This window comes from Elephas maximus, chromosome 17, assembly GCF_024166365.1.
Source record: "Elephas maximus indicus isolate mEleMax1 chromosome 17, mEleMax1 primary haplotype, whole genome shotgun sequence".
Classification (NCBI taxonomy): domain Eukaryota; kingdom Metazoa; phylum Chordata; class Mammalia; order Proboscidea; family Elephantidae; genus Elephas; species Elephas maximus.
Genome location: NC_064835.1, coordinates 74,591,828 through 74,612,445, shown reverse-complemented (window position 1 = coordinate 74,612,445; position 20,618 = coordinate 74,591,828). Strand labels below are relative to the sequence as shown.

Genomic DNA, 20,618 nt, shown 5'->3' with positions numbered 1-20,618 from the left:
AGATAATACTTTGTAAATACCAAAAACCAAGAGTTAAAAAAAAAAAGATTATGTGAAAAGTCACCTTAAGATCTCTTAAAAGTTATAATGCCCGTAAAGCTATGTATCAATACAAAAAGGAAATTTTCTAACTGCTTTATAATGAACACTAAATTTTTTTCAAACATCAAAAATACAGAGCTAAAAAAGCGCTGAGTCGATTATGTAAGAAGAAAGTATCGCCTAAAGATGCCCTTTTCATCTTCTGAATTTTATATCAGGTGTTAGTATACCTTTTCAAAAATAAGAATGTTTTAGGGGCAACAATTTTAATTAAGCTCTCATTTTCTACTTTTTGATGCCATCTTAGAGTTCTCCGATTTCATCCCATGTAGGAAAAAATTCATTCTGAAACATGAAAAGCCTATTGGGAAAATACACATTACCATCATAGATTTTTTTATTCAATATTTAAACTTGAGTGGACTAAACTTACTACCCTGTTAATCTCAAATGTAAAGTCATTCATTTATGAGGGTACTCAAAAGGAAATATGGCATTAAATTACTGAGTTAGCATTTGTTCCCAGAACTCATTTCATCAAAGACCAAAGGAAACAGCAGGGTTATTGCTCTATGAGGTTTATTTCTTCAGCCCTGAATTTCATCATCTAGCTCTGTAAAGTGATATTCAGTAAATATATTTTTAGATAAGCCCATTAGTACTACAATTGGTATTACACGAGGCCTTGTTATACCATAACTCGAAAACTTAGTATTATATGATAGATTTTTCTTTGGTCTCCAGTTCTCAATAATACAATTGAGGGATTTTCCCATAAATTCACAGGATACAAACTGGCAGCAGAGAACAGCTTCCAAAACCCAGAGACGTGAACTCTGAACAGTAACTGATGCACGCTATTACCACAATTTCACTTTCTCTACCTGGGAGTAAACTGTTCAAAGTATGTGTCTACTGCACAGTCTGTGAGCCTGTGAGGATTCACTTTATCTTTCTCCCCCATAAACGGTCAGCAGAACTTGGAGGGGGCAGGGCAGGACCACAAGAATATCTACTGTGTTCATGCTAAACTGCACTTCAGCATCACTTGGCAAAAGCCTTTTGCTAATTAACTCTCTACCTCCCTTTTTATTTACAAACCTTCATGATATTTGACAAGTATAAGGATGCAATATACAAACCAAACACCACAAAGCCAATGGGGAACAGAGGAGGAAAAATAAGCTTTTACGATGGGGTCGTGGCATTTCCCTCGATCACACCAAGTTGACACTTCTTTGCCAAGTGATTCGAGAAAGCCTGGCATGGATGGGAAAAACTCTAGATGGAAAGCTAGAGACACAGGTTCTAGTCATGCTCTGTCACTACGTGACCTTGAAAAAGTAATGTAACCTTTCTGGGCCACACACTCTTATGTAATAAGCAGGCATTGCCCAAGGCAGCTCTAATTCTAGAAAACTACAACGGCTATGCAGCTCTTTTATTTTATAACTATACTTTTTCCACATGCAAAATCTGCTAACCGTGGCTACAGGCTGGAAAGAAAAATAACGGGAGGAGAAGGGTGGACAATCCAGGGCAGGAGCGTGCAAGTGAGCGCGCACACACACACGCACGCACGCACACTCTCTCTCTCTCTCTCTAGTCAGGAGTCTTCCATTTTTCATTTCACACAACTGCAATTTTTAACACAATGAGATGTTTTTAATAATTTAATTTCTAAAATTTCTTTAAACTTAATAACTTGAGAGTAGCCTTTCTCAATACTAAAAATGGCCCGTGTCACTATATTCTTAACACGATAAAGCCTTCCCAATCAGATTTACGTCAACGGGATCCATGGTTTGCACAAAAATAAAATTCATTAAATGCCTAGTTTTATAAATCCATAAAATTAATTACATTTTTTACCTATCAAGGTGACAAAAAGTGAAAATGTCTGACAGATGCCACACTGGTGGCGGGGAAACAGACGCCATGCTGGTAGAAGTACCAACCTGTACAACTTCCTTGGAGGACAACTTGGCATTATCAAAACTTGTAAAGCCCAGGCCCTGTGACCTGCTTAGAATAATCCCTACAGGAATACTTAAAAAGTATTCCTAGGTATAAGTCTGAGAAAGGACTTTGCAGCACCATTTGTTACAGCAAAGACACAGGAACAGCCTACACGCCCTTCACCAGAGGAGTCGTTAAATCATGAGACAGTCATGTAATGAGATACTCCCAACTGTTAAAATGGACTAAATCTGTAGGTACTGATGGAAAGAGCTTGCATAGAAAGTTTCAAATGACAGACTTCAGTAGTTCTCTATCAGGGTCTATACTGATGCTTCCCAGAAGGAGTGTTTGCAAACGTAAAGGGCTGGCGGGGGGCGGGGGGGGGGTGGCTGGGGGAAAAGGGTTGGCTTATTTCAGGTTGTCACAATGACTTAGGGTAGAAGGGCATTACTGGCATTCATAGGGTGGACCACTGATGTTAAATGTCTTGCATCATGAGAGACAGTCCCCAAATACCTAGCTCAATTGGCGTAACACATTTTATAAAGAAAATGTTCTACATTCTACTTAGGTGAGTAGTGTCTGGGGTCTTAAAAGCATGTGAGCAACCATCTAAGATACTCCACTGGTCTCATCCCTTAGGGAGCAAGGGAAAGTGAAGAAAACCAAAGACAAAAAGGAAAGGTTAATCCAAAGGACTAATGGACCACAGCCTCCACCAGACTGAGTGCAGTACAACTAGATGGTGCCCAGCTACCATCACTGATTGCTCTGACAGGGATCACAGTAGAGGGTCCCGGAGGGAGCTGGAGAGAAATGTAGAACAAAATTCTAACTCAAAAATCGAGACCAGATTTGCTGGCCTGACAGAGACTGGAGAAACCCTGAGAGTACGGCCCCAGACATGCTTTTAGCTTAGTAATGAAGTCACTCCTGAGGTTCACCCTTCAGCCAAAGATTAGACAGGCCCATAAAACAAAACAAGACTAAAGGGGCACACCAGCCCAGGGGCAAGGACTAGAAGGCTGGAGGGAACAGGAAAGCTGGTAATAGGGAACCCAAGGTTGAAAAGGGAGAGTGTTGACTGACATATCGTAGAGTTGGTAACAAATGTCACAAAACAATACGCATACTCTTTAACGAGATGCTAGTTTGTTCTGTAAACCTTCATCTAAAGTACAATAATTTTAAAAAGAGAGAGAGACAGACCATCCCCACAGCAAAGAAATGTCTTGCCCAAAATGCCAGTATCAGCCCCAGTGAGAAACACTCTATCATAAATTCTGTTCTATTAAATTTCTGGAAGTAACCCAAAAAACTGAGTAGTGGCTACTTTTCAGGAGTGGTCAGGCATGTGTGGGTCCACGTTTACTTTTATACTGTGTGAATCTTTCGTTCTTTGCCCTTCTCTTCCTCCATACGTTGTATGAACAAACAACGGTAATCATTTGAATGTTTTTACCTTCAGCACATGCCCAAACCCACGGCTGTCTAGTCGATTCTGACTCACAGTGACCCTCTAGGACAGAGTAGAGCTACTCAGTGGGGCTTCCAAGGCTGGAACCTTTACAGAAGCAGACTGCCACATCTTTCTCCCGCAAAGCAGATGGTGGGTTCAAACCTCGGACCTTTCGGTTAGCAGCCGAGCGATTAACCACTGTGCCGCCAGAGCTCCTTGTTAAGCACATACGAATTTAATTTATATAATGAATTTTTCAATGTGAAAACAAGGCTCTGCTCTACCTGAAGGCAAAGACACCATCTTTCCCTTCTCTGCTTCCCTAATCAGTCCTGGCTCAAGCGTCACTGAAAATAGGGACTCAAAACACACTGAGAGCAGAACTGAGTATTGTGGACTAACCAAGCAGCCTCAACTTTTACCTACTGCCCAAGATGCATCCTTCTCTTCAGTCTCTGAGGGTGCGAACTAGAAGTACAGTGACTAAAAGAAAGAGGCAGGAAGCAAACAAAATCAGTGACAACTGCCAGCCTTTTGGTTAACAGCTGAGTGCTTAACCACTGTACCACCAGGGCTCCTTATGAACTCCATAGGCAGCCTAGAAATGTATTACCTACTGATGCCTGTTATTCTGCCAGAGTTTTAAATGTACTCAAAAATACAATTACAATCTGAAGAGAAGCATTTTTTGAATAAGATTTCAGCTATAAATTACCAAGGAATTCGGGTTATTCTAATACATGGCTGGAAAATGTGGCCTGTTTGTTTTTTAAACAAAGGAATTACATCATTCTATCTAGGTAGACATGTTTTAAATTAAGATTTGTTAACTTTTTAAATACTTTTTTTCATAAAATATATACAAATAATTTATCATAGAAGCACACCTATTACATTTTGGAAACAGAAAAAAACATATACATAAAACTTAGGATCTACGTCAGAGCTCATACAAACACTAGCCTATAACTTTCAACCTATATTACATTCATGTCCTGCTCCAAGGTCTTCATACACAGACCACCTCTGCTTCATCCCCATATTCAATTACAATGCCACTTCTTCACAAAAGGCCTCTGACTGCTTGGGTTAAGACACCCCCAACCCCCCAACACCTTGTTCTTTCCCACATGGCCCTCAACACATCTGCAGTGATATACTCATTTGGGTGAGAACTTCTCCGCTAGACCACAAGCTTCATGAGGGCAGGGTTAGGCTATATCTTTTCATTCACCACCACTATATACCCCATTTGGCACACAAAACCAAAAACCAAACCAGCTGCCATGGGGTCGCTTCTGACTCATGGCACCCCCATGTATGTCAGACCAGAACTGTGCTCCATAGGTTTTCAGTGGTTGACTGCCAGGCTTTTCTTACAAGATGCCTCTGCCAAGTACTCAATAAATTCTAAATAAAAGCATGTATGAACAAAATACAATGCATGCTGCAGTTCTTTTAAGAGTTTCCATGTTATTAATCCTATCAGAAATAACTGAGATAGACAAGGGCAGAACGTTCATCCTCACATGAAATAAGGATGGAAATAAGCCAACCTGGCTCATGTAATGTCTTAAACTGAAAGGGATCTAAAAAAAGGGTTCACAAAAGGATAAATAAAAAGTTCCGTTTGGGGGGATTTTTTTTTTTTTTTATGTGCGTTGATTTTTTTTTTTTTTTTTTTGTCAGAAGACTACATGATATTATCCCTTACATCAAAAAGACATAGTTATCCAAGAAGTAGCCTAGAAACAGCCCTTTGCTTCGAAAAAGCTTTGAGGAAATAGTCCTAATTTGGTCCAGCCTCCCCTCATCAAAGTAGAATTGCCAAGTTGGCTAGATTTAGCTCCTACTCCCCAGGCGGCACGAAGGGTTTGAGCTTAACAACCAACCTAAAGGTTGGTGGTCTGAAACCATCCAGCAGTACTGCAAAAGAAGGCCTGGCAATCTGCTTCCACTAAGATTACAGCCAAGAAAAGCCTGTGTAGCAGTTGTAGTCTGTAACTCACAGGGTCGCCATGAGTTGGAATCAACTCAATAGCAAAGGGCTTGGTTTTTTGGTTTTCGCTCTCTCTCCTTCTCCAGCCTGTTCTTAAAAGACAGTACTTGTGTACTCATCTTTGCTTCTCCATCAATAAGCCGTCCTCTTCTACTCTGTCCTATAGGGTCGCTATGAGTCGGAATCGAGTCAACGGCAGCTGGTTTGGCTTGGCTTGGCTGTCACTTAAAACTCAGCAACACTCACCACTCCTATTGTCACCTATTCAGTTGAACACCTCACTCATATCAAGCCATTTCCCTGGTCCCTCTTCCAAATCTGCCAGTTTCTTCTGCATCTCCTATCTTGACAATCATAGTTGATGTAGTCATTCAAGCTAGAAAGCTTCCAAGTCATTTTCTTCTCATCCTTCTCACCAAAACCTATCCAGTCAATCTCTCTTAAGTCTCTTAAGTACGTACTCTGCATTCTAACAAACAAAAAAAAAAAAGACAAAACCAGTTGCCGTTGAGTCAATTCCAACTCATGACAACTTCACGTGTTTCAGAGCAGAACTGTGTTCCATAAGGTTTTCAATGGCTGTGGCCTTTCAGAAGTAGGCAGCCAGGACTTTCTTCCAAGACACCTCTGGGGGTGTTAAAACCTCCAACCTTTTGGCTAGTAGCTGAGCACTTAACCATTTGCACCACCCAGGGATCCCATTTTATCCACCTGGGCCTTAACCCCGGCCCTCTCCTGCCTCCATAGGCCTCGCACAGCCTCCTTCTTCTCTCCAGTTACGTTCCATGGACTCCTCATAGCTCTGAAAGGCTGCGGAGGGGAGACACAGTGCTCTAGTCCCTGGCCCCACCCCACGGCAACCAAAGCAACTCTGCTTTCACCTGTATTTATGGACTTTTCTCTTGCACACAAGATTTCACTTTCCACTGCGTAAAACAATTTTAACTACTGCTCTATTTTCCCCTGCAACACTTGCTGCCAAAGTCGTCTCTCCAAAACGCAAATGTCATACCCCCATTTAAAAAGAAAAAAAAAAAAAAGTCTGCTACAGAATAAAGGCCAAATTCCTTTCCTTGGCCACAATCTGCATTTCCAGCCTGACCTGCTACCACTCCCCTCATGAAACCTGGGTCCCGGCCACACTGGACTTCTGCACATGTTTATAAGAGGGGAGGCTACTTCACTTCTCTGCTTCTCCTCATACTATTTCTGTCTGAAATACCCTAGTTATCCTCATCATAACACTCCCCCCTCCAAACCCTCCACTGTACAAGCTACTCATACTGCAACGGATAATCCAAAATGAACTCAAGGCAAGGCCCCCAACCACCCCCAGGCCCTTGGCCATTCCCCACTCTGGCTGACACAGCACTCTGCAGGTGCTCCTTCTCCAGCAGTGATCATATGATGATAATTGGTTTGAGCTTCTCTCCCTACAACTAGAAAGCAAGACGCCTTAACTTACCTATCTTCACATGCCCCAGAGCCTAACACCGTACCAGGCACATGGAAGGTCCAAATTAAAAACATGTAGAATCAAAGATGGCCTCAAAAACGAGCCTCTCCAGCTCCTTCAGTTTTCACCATATGGTCAATTAAATATCTAAGTGTGTTTAATAAAATAAAAATAAACTCTGTTCCCTGAAGCCATAAACACACACAGAAATGTTCACTAACAAAGGTACGAGGGTCCAGCACCAGTGTATTTAAAAACTATTTAATTAATCTAATTGTTTATTGAGTATACACTACATGTCCTGCATTTTTAGGGCACACAAGAATATAGGTCATGGCCATTTACAAGTATACTTAGATGATAAAACTAATGTTGCATAACATACAGATTAGGGCTTGAACTTCAAAAAGCCACCAAGGGTCTAAGTGTACATTTATACATCTTCTCTACCAAATTAAACCAGAAGCACTTAAAGACAGGTATCCTGCCTAATATGCCAGAAAGCAAAACCATACCTGTTGCTGTCAAGTCAATTCCGACTCATAGTGACCCTACAGGACAGAGTAGAACTGCCCCATAGGGTTTCCAAGGAGCGGTTGGTGGATTCGAACTGCCGACCTTTTGGTAGCTCTTAACCACTTCATCACCAGGGCTCCATGAGTAAATACCCAATGGTGGGAGTCTGCAGCATACCGTAGGCATTCAGTATGACTTGAGATTCTTAACAGCCTTTAAACTGATGGAAAGGCATTAAAAAACCCTGTTGCCATAGAGTCAATTCCGACTCATAGTGACCTTACAGGACAGAGCAGAACTGCCTCACTGGGTTTCCAAGGCTGTTATCTTTACAGAAAGAGACTGCCACATCTTTCTCCTGTTTGAACCGACGAACTTGCGGTTAGCAGAGTGCTTAACCACTGCGCCACCAGGGTTCCTTTTATGGAAAGGCCTAACACCCATTATTTGGCTCAAGAGAGATGAATACATTTTTACTACCTATATATAGTTGTGTTTCAAGCAGATGCATTATGTCTTAATTGCACTTCCAAACATCTGATAAATATGTAAATAAATAGCCTCTCCTTACTAACTTATACAGAGAAAAGTGTATACAGAGAAATGCATTCTAAAAAATAGTAAGAGATACAGCTGGTGTTGAAGTAAATTTCACTGATATTACAAAGTGCAGTAAAGAACTACACGACCAATAAAACAGATGTGTTTCGGGCCTAAAAGCTTGCTTCTTAAAACAAGTTACAAAATTTATTCAGAAGGATATCCTATAGTTTTATGACAGATACTAAATAAGCTAATCAGCGTTTTTCAGGACACTTCATTAATCACCAAAGCTCATTTTTTTCTGTGGAAAAAAGTGGCCAAAGCAAGTGTTTAACATTTTATCAAAGTTTTAGTTTCCCACATGTTATTTTATATGTAACAGGTATTGCTGTACACTGCTTACAAGCTAAATTTAAGGTCATTGTGTGTTATGGATTGAATTGTGTTCCCCAGAAATATGTACTGTAATTCCTAACCTCTATGCCTGTGGTTATAATCCCATTTGGGAATGGGCTGTCTTTTTCATGCTGAGGGAGAATTAGTGTAGGGCGTGTCTTGAGTCAATCTCTTTTGAGATATAAAAGAGATTAAACAGCCAAGCAGGAGAAGCAAAGATGTGGGAAGAGAGATGCCAAGACACTGAGAAATCTCCAAGGAACCAGGACACAGAAGCTGAAGAAACAAGGACCTTCCTCCAGGGCTGACAGAGAAAGAAAGTCTTTCCCTAGAGCCAGTACTCTGAATTCGGACTTCTAGCCTCCTAAGCCGTGAGAAAAATAAGTTTCTGTTTGTTAAAGCCACACACTTGTGGTTATTTCTATTATAGCAGCACTAGATAACTAAGAAAGCAAGTAATCTCCAGACCTCCTGTGTGGAAGGTGGTCCTCAGTAGATGGGGCCCTTCTCTGCTGGGCATCAGAAAACGGGTCCAGATCCAGCAACTGCTGAGCCCCACCACACGCTCTGAATGGTGCATTCACAATCTCTTTTAATTATGGAATGGCTTTTAACAAAGCTATTCAAAATCATAAATTTTAAAGGCCCGAAAAGATTAAGTAAAATTGGTACCATTTAAACACCATAAGCATTTATCAACAGGCATCCAAGGTTACAAAAAACACAACGTAGAAAGAGCAAGTCACACATCTCCATGGAGGCTATTAGATTCTTTGATCTTTTTTCACTTTCATCCTGTTTCATGTGCTTTAGAAGCTTAAAAAAATAAACAGTACTATGGTTTATGTGTTGTCATTCCGAAATAAAGTGAGAAAACTGCAAAGAATTCAGTGCTTCGTAATTTCTCGCTATTAAAAGCTAAGGAAAGGTTTGTAACACGAAGCTAATACACTTACATCTTTTGCCATGTTACCAGATCCGTGAAGTCAATTTTATAAACGTTCACCCTCCAGAGAAGAAACAATGATTTTTCTGAAAAGAAGGGAAAAGAAAAAATGAGTAAGAATAAAGAAAGTTAATAATATGTCACATCTTAAGAGAAACGTTCCCCACCCCCCCCCACCACCACCCCAACTGGCCTTCCAGGTAACAAGAACCTTCCTTCCCAAATGTACACACTTACTCAAAAGTGGAACTGGCAAAAACAACTCCTATACTTAGGATTTTAAAATTCATTGCAGCAGGTGAAAATATATTTTAAATTGGCAAACAAGCCCATAAACAACCAAGACATAGGAACTCCATGACCTAAAATCATTGCTACAACACCCCAACTTTCTCCCCAAATCACCCAAAGATAATCCCCTTTACATATCTGCCTGTGCTACCTTTCTGTTTCTAAAGCATAATCCATGGCATAACTACACGAATGGTCCCATTCGGCTCATTCACATCTCTACGGGATCAATATACCACCCCCACAGTGACCCACCCAGGCACACACATACATGCACGACCCCACACATCCATCTAACAGGAGTATAACTCTCCCTTCTGTCCTAGCACAGACATACCGGCGCGCAGGGAAAGCCATCCCAAAAGAACTCTTAGAGGGACTTCCCCCACCCTGGTCAGTTTCCAGCTCGCTGACCCAAGCCAGAGGGTAGACTGGTAACTCTGACAGGTGGGCTTCCAGAGTCACCCCAAGCAGTCCCAGGGTCCAGGGAACTGCTCTCAGTCCCCCATCCCAACCCCCACGCCCCCAGCCCGTCCGGGTCCGGGCTTTCTCTGACCTGTCACTAGGCCTCAGGAGCCACCTCCACCGAGAGGAATCTCCCTTCCCCCGCCCGCCACCGGAACCGGCAGTCCTCGGCTCGGAGCTCCCTAAAGGACCAGGTCGGTGGAAGGGTCAGCCCCTCCCCGTTCCCTCCCGAAGGCGCTCGCTGCAGGCCGGAGCGGATCCGGCCGCCGGGGCCGGGAGCGCGGGCGGCGCGCTCGGGCCCGGGACGGAGCCGGCGGCAGCTGTGCAGCCCTGCCGCCCGCCACCGCCGGGTGCACCGCCCGGCAACAGGCGCCCACCGACCCCCTCCCCGTTGCCCCGCGCCCCCGGGTGGCCGAGGGGCGCGCGACGATGCTTATCCGGGGCCTGGAGGGCCTAGCTCCGGCCCTGCCGCCCCGCCTGCCCCCACCCGGGGACCCCCCTGCACCCGTCCCGAGCCCCCACCTCGCCCGCCCAGACAGCTAGCAGAGTCCCGCAAGAGCCCCACTGCCCGCCCTCCTCGGTCGGGCCCACTCCCGCCCAATCGCGTCCTGCTCCCCACCCGCGCCAACCCCCCATCCCACATCCTACAGCCGAGGTCAAGTCACCTGGAGAGCGCCTTCCTCCCCCGGCCGCCCACCCCCCCCACCCACCGAACGGCGGCGGCCAGCCCCGCAGCCCACCAACTGCAGCGGCTACAATGAGGCGCGGCGGCGGCGTGGGGGGTGCGGGGTGGGGGAAGGTTTACCGACTGCACATGTGCAGCGCACACAGAGCACACCAGGAAAGAGCCCCAAGGAGACACCGAGCAGTGCGCGCGGCGCCCACACGCAGGCGAGGCGGGGGCAGGGCCGAGGGGCCGGACCGCCGGGGACCAGTCCGCCCCGGGCTGCCCCCTCGCCGCCGTTGGCCCGCCCCCCGCGCCCCGTGGCCGGCCCCGACCCCGGCCCGCCCCAGAGCCGCCTCTCGGGCCAGGGGCCCGCGCACCGCCCGGTGCCCCCTCCCTCCAGGACCAGCTGCTCGCCCTGCCCTGGGCCCCATCCCCCAGCTCCATCCTCCCGCGGCGCCGGTGGCTCCGCGCCCTCCCCCATCTCCATCCTCCCGGGGTTCCCGCCCCAGGGCATCCTCTCCCCCTCCCGCAGCCCCGGCCGCCCTCGGCCCGCGCGCACCCGCCCGCCGCCTGCAGCGCCAGGGTGGCCGGCGCCCCGCACCTGGCTCGCCCGGTCCGCGCCCGCGCGCGGGGCTGGGGGCGGAGATGCTGGGCGCCGAGGCTCAGGGCCCCGCCGCCCCAGCCCCGCACTCACGCGAGGATGGCGGGGATGGGAAGGCCCGGCCGCGCTGGCCAGACAGCCCTGCGTCCCCACTCCGCTCCCGCTCCTCCGTGGCCCCCGGAGCGGCGGCACCGGGAAAAAAATTGAAACTTACACTTTGTACCGGGAGCGTCGAGCCGGCGTGACGTGCCGGCAGCGCGGTGACGTGCGGCCACGAGCGGCCCCATAGAGACTGGCCCAAAGTGTCAGTTTCACCCCCGCGCGCTCCGCCTCGGGGAGCGCGGCGCGCCTGCGCGCCGTTTTCGCGCCTTTGGCTCCCTCCCTCCCTCCTTGCCTCCTCCCGCCAGTTCTGCTCCGCCCCCGCCTGGCGCCGGGAGAGGGGCTCAGTGTGTGTGTGCGGAGGAGGGAGGGAGAGAGGGAGGCCCGCGGCGAGCGTGTGTGGCCGCTGGCGGGCAGGCGGGCGCGCGGCGCGGAAGCTGCTGCCTACCCCGGCGTGCGCTCCCGGCTGAGGACGGCACGTCTGGCCCAGCGAGGAGCCGGCAGACACCCGGCTCAGCCACCGCGCCTCTCCACGCCCACGCCCAACCTTCACCCAAATTCCAAGCAATTCCGTGCATCCTCGGTGCCAGCTGGGGAGGTATCCCGGAAGTGAGTTCAGGAGGGAAAACTGGGCAGCCCAGTTTGATCTGACTGCAGGAGCGGCCTCATCACTAGTTTGGCGTGCTGGACCCTTATTCCTGGAGATTTAATCACAACCTCGATCCCACCACTGCTAAAGCAGTGGGTGGATTCAACCACAGACGGCTGTAGAAACGCATCAGAGGGTTGACTGGCGGGCGCATCTAGAGTCTGGAGTCCAAAGTTCAGTGCTGGATTAGGCAGCAATGCCCAAGCCCTACCAGGCCCTCCCTCTCTGCCTCCTAGTGCGATGCATAATTAACGTTTGCAAAGTACTTTGAGGTGCACAGACCAAAGGCCCTCTGTATGTGCAACATATTATTATTACATTACTACTATTACATTACACCCGCACTTAGCATGGTTTCACAATTTAGCCACTTTTATGCTGATTACATCCACTTCTGCTTTTCTAGTAATGCACTGACCCCTTAAATCTCTTTTCACTTAAACTGTTAGCAATTTAATTAACATTGGATTCTCCTGGTGGTGCAGTGGTTAAGACCCAAGGCTTGGAAAAAAGGTCAGTAGTTTGAATCCACCAGTTGCTCCCTTGTAAAGGGGCAGTTCTACTCTGTCCTATAGGGTCGCTATGAGTCGAAATCGACTCGACGACAAGGGTGTTTTGTTTTTTTTTTTCTTCTTTGAAGACAAGCTAATAACGGAATCTTCATATTCTGCTTACAGATGAGCACACAATGAGTATTTAAAGAAACATTGAAGGAGAAGTTGAATAAAAGACTCTAAGAGGGAAAACCAAAAACCCATTGCCGTTGAGTCCATTCTGACTCACCATACTGGACAGATTAGAACTGCCCGATAGAGTTTTGAAGGCTGTAAATCTTCCCAGAAGCGGACTGCCACATCCCCCTCCGGTGGAGTGGAGCTGGTGGATTTTAACTGCCCACCTTTCAGTAGCAGCTGAGCCCTTTTAGCTACTGCACCACCTGGGGCCCTTACTAAGAGGGAAAGTCCTACAAATTACTATCTGGAGAAAGACCTTATTCTTTGCTGTTAAGATTCATACAACTCTTCACCCATTACCAGGTTCCCATGATTTCAGAACCGATATTCCTCCATTATATCCTACAAATAGTCATATTTTCCTAGCTCCATTTCTTGACTTTCACAAAAAAAATATTTTTTACTAAATTTGAATATTCCAGCTTAGTTAGCAGTGGTAAGTCCCCTTTCCCAACCTCTTGGACCCAAGTGTAGCTGTAGCCACCGCACCAGGAAACCTCCCCGGGAGACCTAGGGAGTTGGAATTAAGAAGGAAAAAATGAAACTCATAGTATGGGATCTGAAACCCCTTCCCTACAAATTCGTGATTCAGGTAATTCAACAATGTTTACAGAGGATGGTGGTGGTAGTTGCCATGGAGTCAATTCCAGCACGTGACGACCCCATGTGTGTCAGAGTAGAACTATGCTCCACAGGGTTTTCAAAACCGAAAAAAAAACCCAAATCCGCTGCCACTGAGTCAATTCTGACCCATAGAGACCCTATAGGACAGAGTAGAACTGCCCCATAGGGTTTCCAAAGAGCAGTTGCTGGATTCCAACTGCTAACCTCTTGGTTAGCAGCCGGGCTCTTAACCACTGTGCCACCAGGGCTCCCATAGGATTTTCACTGGGTTATTTTTTGGAACTGACTGTCAAGCCTTTCTTCCAAGATGCCTCTGGGTGAACTAGAACTTTCAACCTTTCTGTTAGAAGTCGAGCACAGTTAACCTTTTGTACCACCCAGGGATCCCACCTCTAATATTACTCGAATTGATTTCTGCACAAAAATCACTGTAGGGAAATATTCTGAACTTGCAGGGGGTACCTACTTGCTGAAAGCTCATTGGGGCTCTGGTTTGTTTGGGGAAAGGGCAAAAAGTTCTTTACCCCACAGAAAGCTCCTATTTCTGTGTTAACAAATGGTAACAGAACTCTAAAATTTTGCATTGAAAATCCAAATTTTTTTAGCCACTGCCTTGGCTTGAAAACTTTGGATCAAATTGCTGAAATGCAATCTTTTTATTAAAGCTCCCCCACCACCAAAAAAAAAAAAAAAGTTGCAGTTGAGTCAACTCCAACTCATGTCAACCCTGTGTGTGCTAGAGCAGAACTGTGCTCCGTAGGGTTTTCAAATGGCTGATTTTTCAGAAGTAGATCGCCAGGCCTTTCTTTCGAGGCATCTCTGGGTGGACTCGAACTTCCAACCTTTCAGTTAGCAGCAGAGCATGTTAACCAGGTGCACCACCCAGGTGCAATAAGCCCATAAAACCCTGGGTTTATCTACTCTAATAAGCCTGTAATGCCCTGTATTTATCTACTACTTCACATTGTTTAGTAAACTTAATTCTTTCTATGATGCCTTCATTCAGTATTGACTTGATGCATAACACAGTAGTTGGTGTTCAGCCCTATATTACTGGGGCCAGATATTGTTTTGTATGTATAAGATTTGTCATTATGAACCAGAATACTACATGGAAACAGTTCTGTTCTGTGTTTTGTTAAAAGAAAGTCATTTGGTTCTTTCCAGGTAAAATCCTCATCTCCCAAAATCTCACACTTTCGTGTCTGAGAGATCTCTACCCTGTTGAATCTTAGGACCTGATGCAAATCCTTCTCTCCTTCCCACACCATTAAACTGCCCTTTAAAGAGAAAGAACATGTTCCAATCCTTTGAAATGTTTTAATTCTAAATTTGCTTGCTAAATACAAAATTTATCTTTGGTTTCCATATTAAATCATGTTGGTCTTTTCTTCAGCCGTTTCCTCAGTTTTTCATCCTTCTTGGATCACCAGAGCAATAGTGATACTGAGGGAAGACAGGGAAGGGGGCAGGAGTTCATGGAGCTTATGAGGAAGGACAGGTGACATTTTCTCATTCTTTGGTAAAATATAAATAAAAGCATCTGTGGTTGTTTAGATGCCTCATAAAATATGATGAATCAGTGTGTTTGCTGAACTTCAAGGTAAATCCCCTAGCCCTTCTCCCCAACCAGATCATCACTTCTAAGCACCACCCCGTCACCTAACATATGAAGACATTTTTATTTTTCTCGCAATCTTTGCTACCTCATTTCCCCTTTTTAAAATTCCCAGTAAAATCCAAAGAACTCCTTCTTGAAAGTTTTAGTCTATCAGTCCTTGACCCTATCACGTGATTATGCTCTTAATAATTCTTGTGTCTTAAAGACTTTTACAGCGATTGACAGCCTGAAGCCACAGTCCTTGGAAAATTGTCACGGACAAATTCTCCAGGATCATAGCATCTAACATATACAAATTTGATTTATCCAAATTTATCTTACCAGTTTTATCTACAACCTAGACGCTTTCCATTCGCTTTGCATCTGAACTTTCCTCTGGCTTTTGCAATACATGAAAGTCCTTTAATTCCTTTGGCATTTAATTCCACAGCTCTTCTAAAGCATTCCTTCTTCGTAACTTGACATTGCTCTGACTAGGATGATATCAAGATTAGTTTCTTCTATGGAGTTCTACAGTTTAAGGTTTAAAGATCCATGTTCTCTTTACATCATTTCCTTCCTCGATAGAACTCATTTACCATCATCAGCCAACAGTGAACCCAGCACCAGGAGCTTTCAGCATAATTTTAAGAAATTTGACTTTATGTGCAATTTAATAACTTTGACCATTTGTCTACTACCTGTCCACTTATCTTACAGATTCATAGGAGCTCAGACAAACGGGATCTTAGAGTTCCCCTGGTACAATGAAGCTGAGCTCAAGGGAAGTCAAGTTACCTTGGATAAGTCATCTTAGCTTCGGGGATGCTTGATTTCCTCTAGCTAAGAAAAAACTAGGTAAAAGCGTAGTTCTTTAACAAAAAGACAAACGACCATTTCATAAGCTTCACCTTTCCTGCCTTCCTCATTTGGCAAGCATATTTTAGCTCCTAATACGTGCCAGACACTACCTTGGGTGCTGATTTTATACAGATCAATAAGTTACAGGATTGCTAGAGGCAAACAGGAGAGACAGATCCACATACAATTAAATGTTATAGAACAAGACAAGCTTATATTCACAACTGGAAAAAAAGCTATGGAAGCACAGAATCCAGAACATTTCTCCCTTCACGTGGTCAGGGAAGGCTTCACAAAAGAGGTAATATTTGAAATGGGCTATGACTCTGTGTGTGTGCATGTTTAGAAAAGAACACATCTTGAAAAAAGCTCATATCAGCTTATGTCCCATTGGCCAGAACTTAGTCCATATTCACACCTGGCAGTCAGTGATGCTTGAAATACAGGCATTATTCTGGGCAGCCAGATACTACCAAAGCTTTGAAGGTCTAGAAAAGAGAAAGGTGAAGAACAGATATTGGGAAACACTTAGCAGCTTCTTCTAATTGATGAAAAGATATTCACGTCTTAGGTAAATAAACCACATGGCGGCAGAGAGAGCATGCTGGAGTAAAGACATGATCTCAGACGAGGGCATCAGTGAGAAGATAGAGCAATCAAGAGGTTTGGTGCAAACGACCGACACTAACTCTGGCCAACATAAACTGAAAGGTATCCACAGACTCAGTGGTTTGGTTGAAGTGACCGGCTCAGAAAACAAACCAGGCAAAAACCAAGGAAGCGGGGCCGCTGGACCATGACCTGGTTGGGAGACCTCTACCACTGAACACTGGACAATGCGTCTGCTGTTGGGATGAGTTACAAATCGGGCTCAACCTGAGTTACTTGTTCCAGAATCAAAATCTTGGGTGGGAGCCTTAGAATGGCTAAGCTTCATCCAATTCTCTGGGTGTCAGGGAAAGTAAGTATTGGTTCCTAGGATTCCCTAGCGGGAGATAGAGCCCTGCTTCCCACCAGTATTTAACACGGGTGGATTTCCTAAATATAGGGAGTTGCTTCAGATACAAAGCAGCCTCCAAAATGCCATCGTTTGCTTTAGAAGCTACAAAAGTTACTGAACTCACCTAGTTAATAGATGATGAGGGGCTATAAATAAGACAGGGGTATTGATGAAGAGCAGGGGCCAAATTCAAGAGACATCCTGGAGGCCAAATTGACAGGAAGTAGAAATGAATTGTGCTGGGTGAAGAAAAGGAAAGAGTTAGCTATGATCACGATATATCTCTAGGCTGGGTAACTGAGTTAGGAAATACAGGAAAGGGGTAATTTTAGAAAAGCGTTTTTGACAGGTTGATTTCAAGTGGGGGAGACATACAGTGAGATGTTCAATAGATAATTGAGAATACAAGACTGGCCCTCAGGACAACTCAGGGTTAAAGTTATTGAAGTAATTTCTGCCAGCATATGGATGATAGCAGAGCTCTGAGAATGGGAATCGTGCGGAGAGAACATACAGAAAGAAAACAAATGTAGACTAACGGTAAAACTGTATGACACAACTCTTTCTAAGGGCTTCTTTTAAGGAGATGGCAGAATCCCACTTTGAAGAGTGGCGTCTGGGGTCTTAAATGCTAGCAAGCAGCCATCTAAGATGCATCAATTGGTTTCAACCCACCTGGATCAAAGAAGAATGAAGAACACCAAGGACACAAGGTAGCTACGCGCCCAAGAGACAGAAAGGGCCACATGAACCAGAGACTACATCATCCTGAGAGCAAAAGAACTACATGGTGCCCAGCTACAACGGATGACTGCCCTGACAGGGAACACAACAGGGAACCCCTGAGGGAGCAGGAGAGTAGTGGGATGCAGACCCCAAATCCTCATAAAACCATACTTAAGGGTCTGCCTGAGACTGGAAGGACCCCAGCAGTCATGGCCCCCAGACCTTCTGTTGGCCCAGGACAGGAACCATTCCCAAAGCCAACTCTTCAGACATGGATTGGACTGGACAATGGGTTGGAGAGAGATGCTGGTGAGGACTGAGCTTCTTGGATCAGGTGGACACTTGAGACTATGTTGGCATCTCCTGCTTGGAGGGGAGATGAGAGGGAAGAGAGGGTTAGAAGCTGGTAAAATGGACACAAAAAGAGAGAGCAGAAGGAGAGAGCGGGCTGTCTTACTAGGGGGAGAGTAATTGGGACTTTGTAGCAAGGTGTATGCAAGTTTTTGTGTGAGGGACTGACTTGATTTGTAAACTTTCACTTAAAGCACAATAAAAATTATAAAAATAAAAGAAGAAGATGACAGAGAAGGCACTCCAAAGAAAGAAGACTGTGCTGATTAGTCTCTGTTTGCTGCCCCTAACCCACACACTCTCTGTATTTCTATGCCTTTCCTCTACCCTGGGTCCCTGAGCTCCAGCGGTGCCATCACTTGAGCTCCTCTGAACTTTAGTTGGATTCAGCCAATAGGAGGTGTTATGGATTGAACTATGTCCCCCCAAAATGTGTGTCATCTTGGATAGGCCAAGATTCCCAGTATTGTGTGGCTGTCTACCGTTTGGTGATCTAATGTGATTATCCTATGTGGTATAAATCCTAACCTCTATGATGTTAATGAGGCAGGATTAGAAGCTTCTATGTTATTGAGGCAGGACTCAATCTATAGGATTAAGTTGTATCTTGAGTAAATCTCTTGAGATACAAAATAGAGAGGTGAACAGTGAGGAGAAGGACCTTATTACCATAAAGCAAGAAGCTCCAGGGGCAGAGTATGTCCTTTGGATCCAAGGTCCCTGAGCTGAGAAGAATCTAGACCATAGGAAGACTGAAGCCAAGGACCTTCCCCTAGAACTGACACAGAGAGAAAGCCCTGGAGCTGGTGCTATGAATTTGGACTTCTAGCCTCCTAGACTATGAGAGAATAAATTTCTGATTGTTAAAGCCATCCACTTGTGGTATTTCTGTTATAGCAGCACTAGGTAACTAAGACAAGAGGCAACAGAAGGAGATCAGAGACCAAGAGGACAGCGGTTGGGCTGTGTTGCCCCAACCTCTTCCTAATTTGCCATAATTCTGGCAGTGTTTGTGTCCCTCTGTCCACAGCTCCTGTCTGGCAACTTCTCTTCCATGACTCTGCTCTTGTCAGGTTTCAGTAACCTTGTTCCCTCCCCTTGTTCTTCAGGCCTAAGGATAGTAATGGCTTTCTGCTGTGGCCAGTGTTTCCTACTCATCATCTGTGAGATTCAATAAAGCTCTCTAGAACTCTAGAGATGGTGCTTTTATTAAATGCTTTATAATTAAAGTCTTTGAGTATACCATCTATTTCATGCTAAGACCATGTCTAATTAAAAATCTGAAAACAAAAAGTGGTCACTAATGACAATGATTGGGGCCCTTGTGATGCAGTGGTTAAGAGCTCAGCTGCAAACCAGAGGTTGGCAGTTCAAATCCATGAGCTGATCCTTGGAAAACCTATGGGCAGTTCTACTATGTCCCATAGGGCCACTATGAGTTGGAATTGAATCAATGGCATTGGGTTAATGACAATGATAGAAAAGGTGTTATCAAATAGGAAGGAGGAATCAACAGTGTCAAATGTTGTACAAGGGGCAAATAGAAAGAAAGATGAATAGAAATCATTCAATTTGGCAATAAGGTCACTGATGATGGTCTTAGGTTCTTAATGCTGCTGTAACAGAAATACTACAAGTGAGGGGTTTCAAAGAACAGGTATTTATTTTCTCACAGTTTGTTGTTGTCATTGTTAGGTGCCCGAGTCAGTTCCAACTCACAGTGACCCTATGGACAATAGAATGAAACACTGCCCAATGCTGGGCCATCCTCACATTGGTATGCTTGAGCATTGTTGCAGCCACTGTGTCAATCCATTTCACTGAGGGTCTTCCTCTTTTATCCTGACCCTCTACCAAGCATGATGTTCTTCCCCAGAGACTGATCCCTTCTGATGACATGTCCAAAGTACATGAGATAAAGTCTTGCCATCCTCGCTTCTAAGGAGCATTCTAGCTGTATTTCTTCCAAGACGGATTTGTTCGTTCTTCTGGCAGTCCATGGTATATTCAATATTCTTCGCCAACGCCATAACTCAAAGACATCAATTCTACTTCATTCTTCTTTATTCATTGGCCAGCTTTTGCATGCATATGAAGGCAATTGAAAACACCATGGCTTGGGTCAGGCGCGCCTTAGTCCTCAAAGTGACATCTTTGCTTTTCAACACTAAAGAGATCTTTTGCAGCAAATTTGCCAAATGCGATTCGTCGATTGATTTCTTGGCAGCTACTTCCATGGGTGTTAATTGTGGATCCAAGTAAAATGAAATCTTGAATTTAATATTTTCTCCATTTATCGTGATGTTGCTTATTGGTCCAGTTGTGAAGATTTTTGTTTTCTTTATGTTGAGGTACAAATCATACTGTAGGCTGTAGCTTTGATCTTCTTCAGTAAGTACTTCAAGTCCTCTTCACTTTCAGCAAGCAAAGTTGTGTCATCTGCATATTGCAGGTTGTTAATGAGTCTTCCTCCAATCTTGATGCCACATTCCTCTTCATATAGTCCAGCTTCTCGGATTATTTGCTCAGCATACCGATTAAATACTTTATGGTGAAATGATACAACCCTGATGCACACCTTTCCTGACTTTAAACTATACAGTATCCTCTTGTTCTGTTCAAACAACTGCC

The 20,618-nt window shown here is 45.0% G+C and overlaps 1 protein-coding gene across 1 annotated transcript in view; it reads right to left on the bottom strand.

Annotated features, from left to right (window-relative positions):
• Nucleotides 1–11,697, bottom strand: part of TFDP1 (transcription factor Dp-1) — a 123,177-nt gene extending 111,480 nt beyond the window's left edge. The window contains exons 1-2 of the mRNA XM_049856239.1: nt 11,558–11,697; nt 9,330–9,405 (exon numbers count right to left, since the gene is read on the bottom strand). Coding sequence (XP_049712196.1) covers nt 9,330–9,341 — 12 coding nt within the window. The 5' untranslated portion in view covers nt 9,342–9,405; nt 11,558–11,697. The remainder of the gene's footprint in view (nt 1–9,329; nt 9,406–11,557) is intronic.
• Between the last annotated feature and the right edge of the window lie 8,921 nt (nt 11,698–20,618).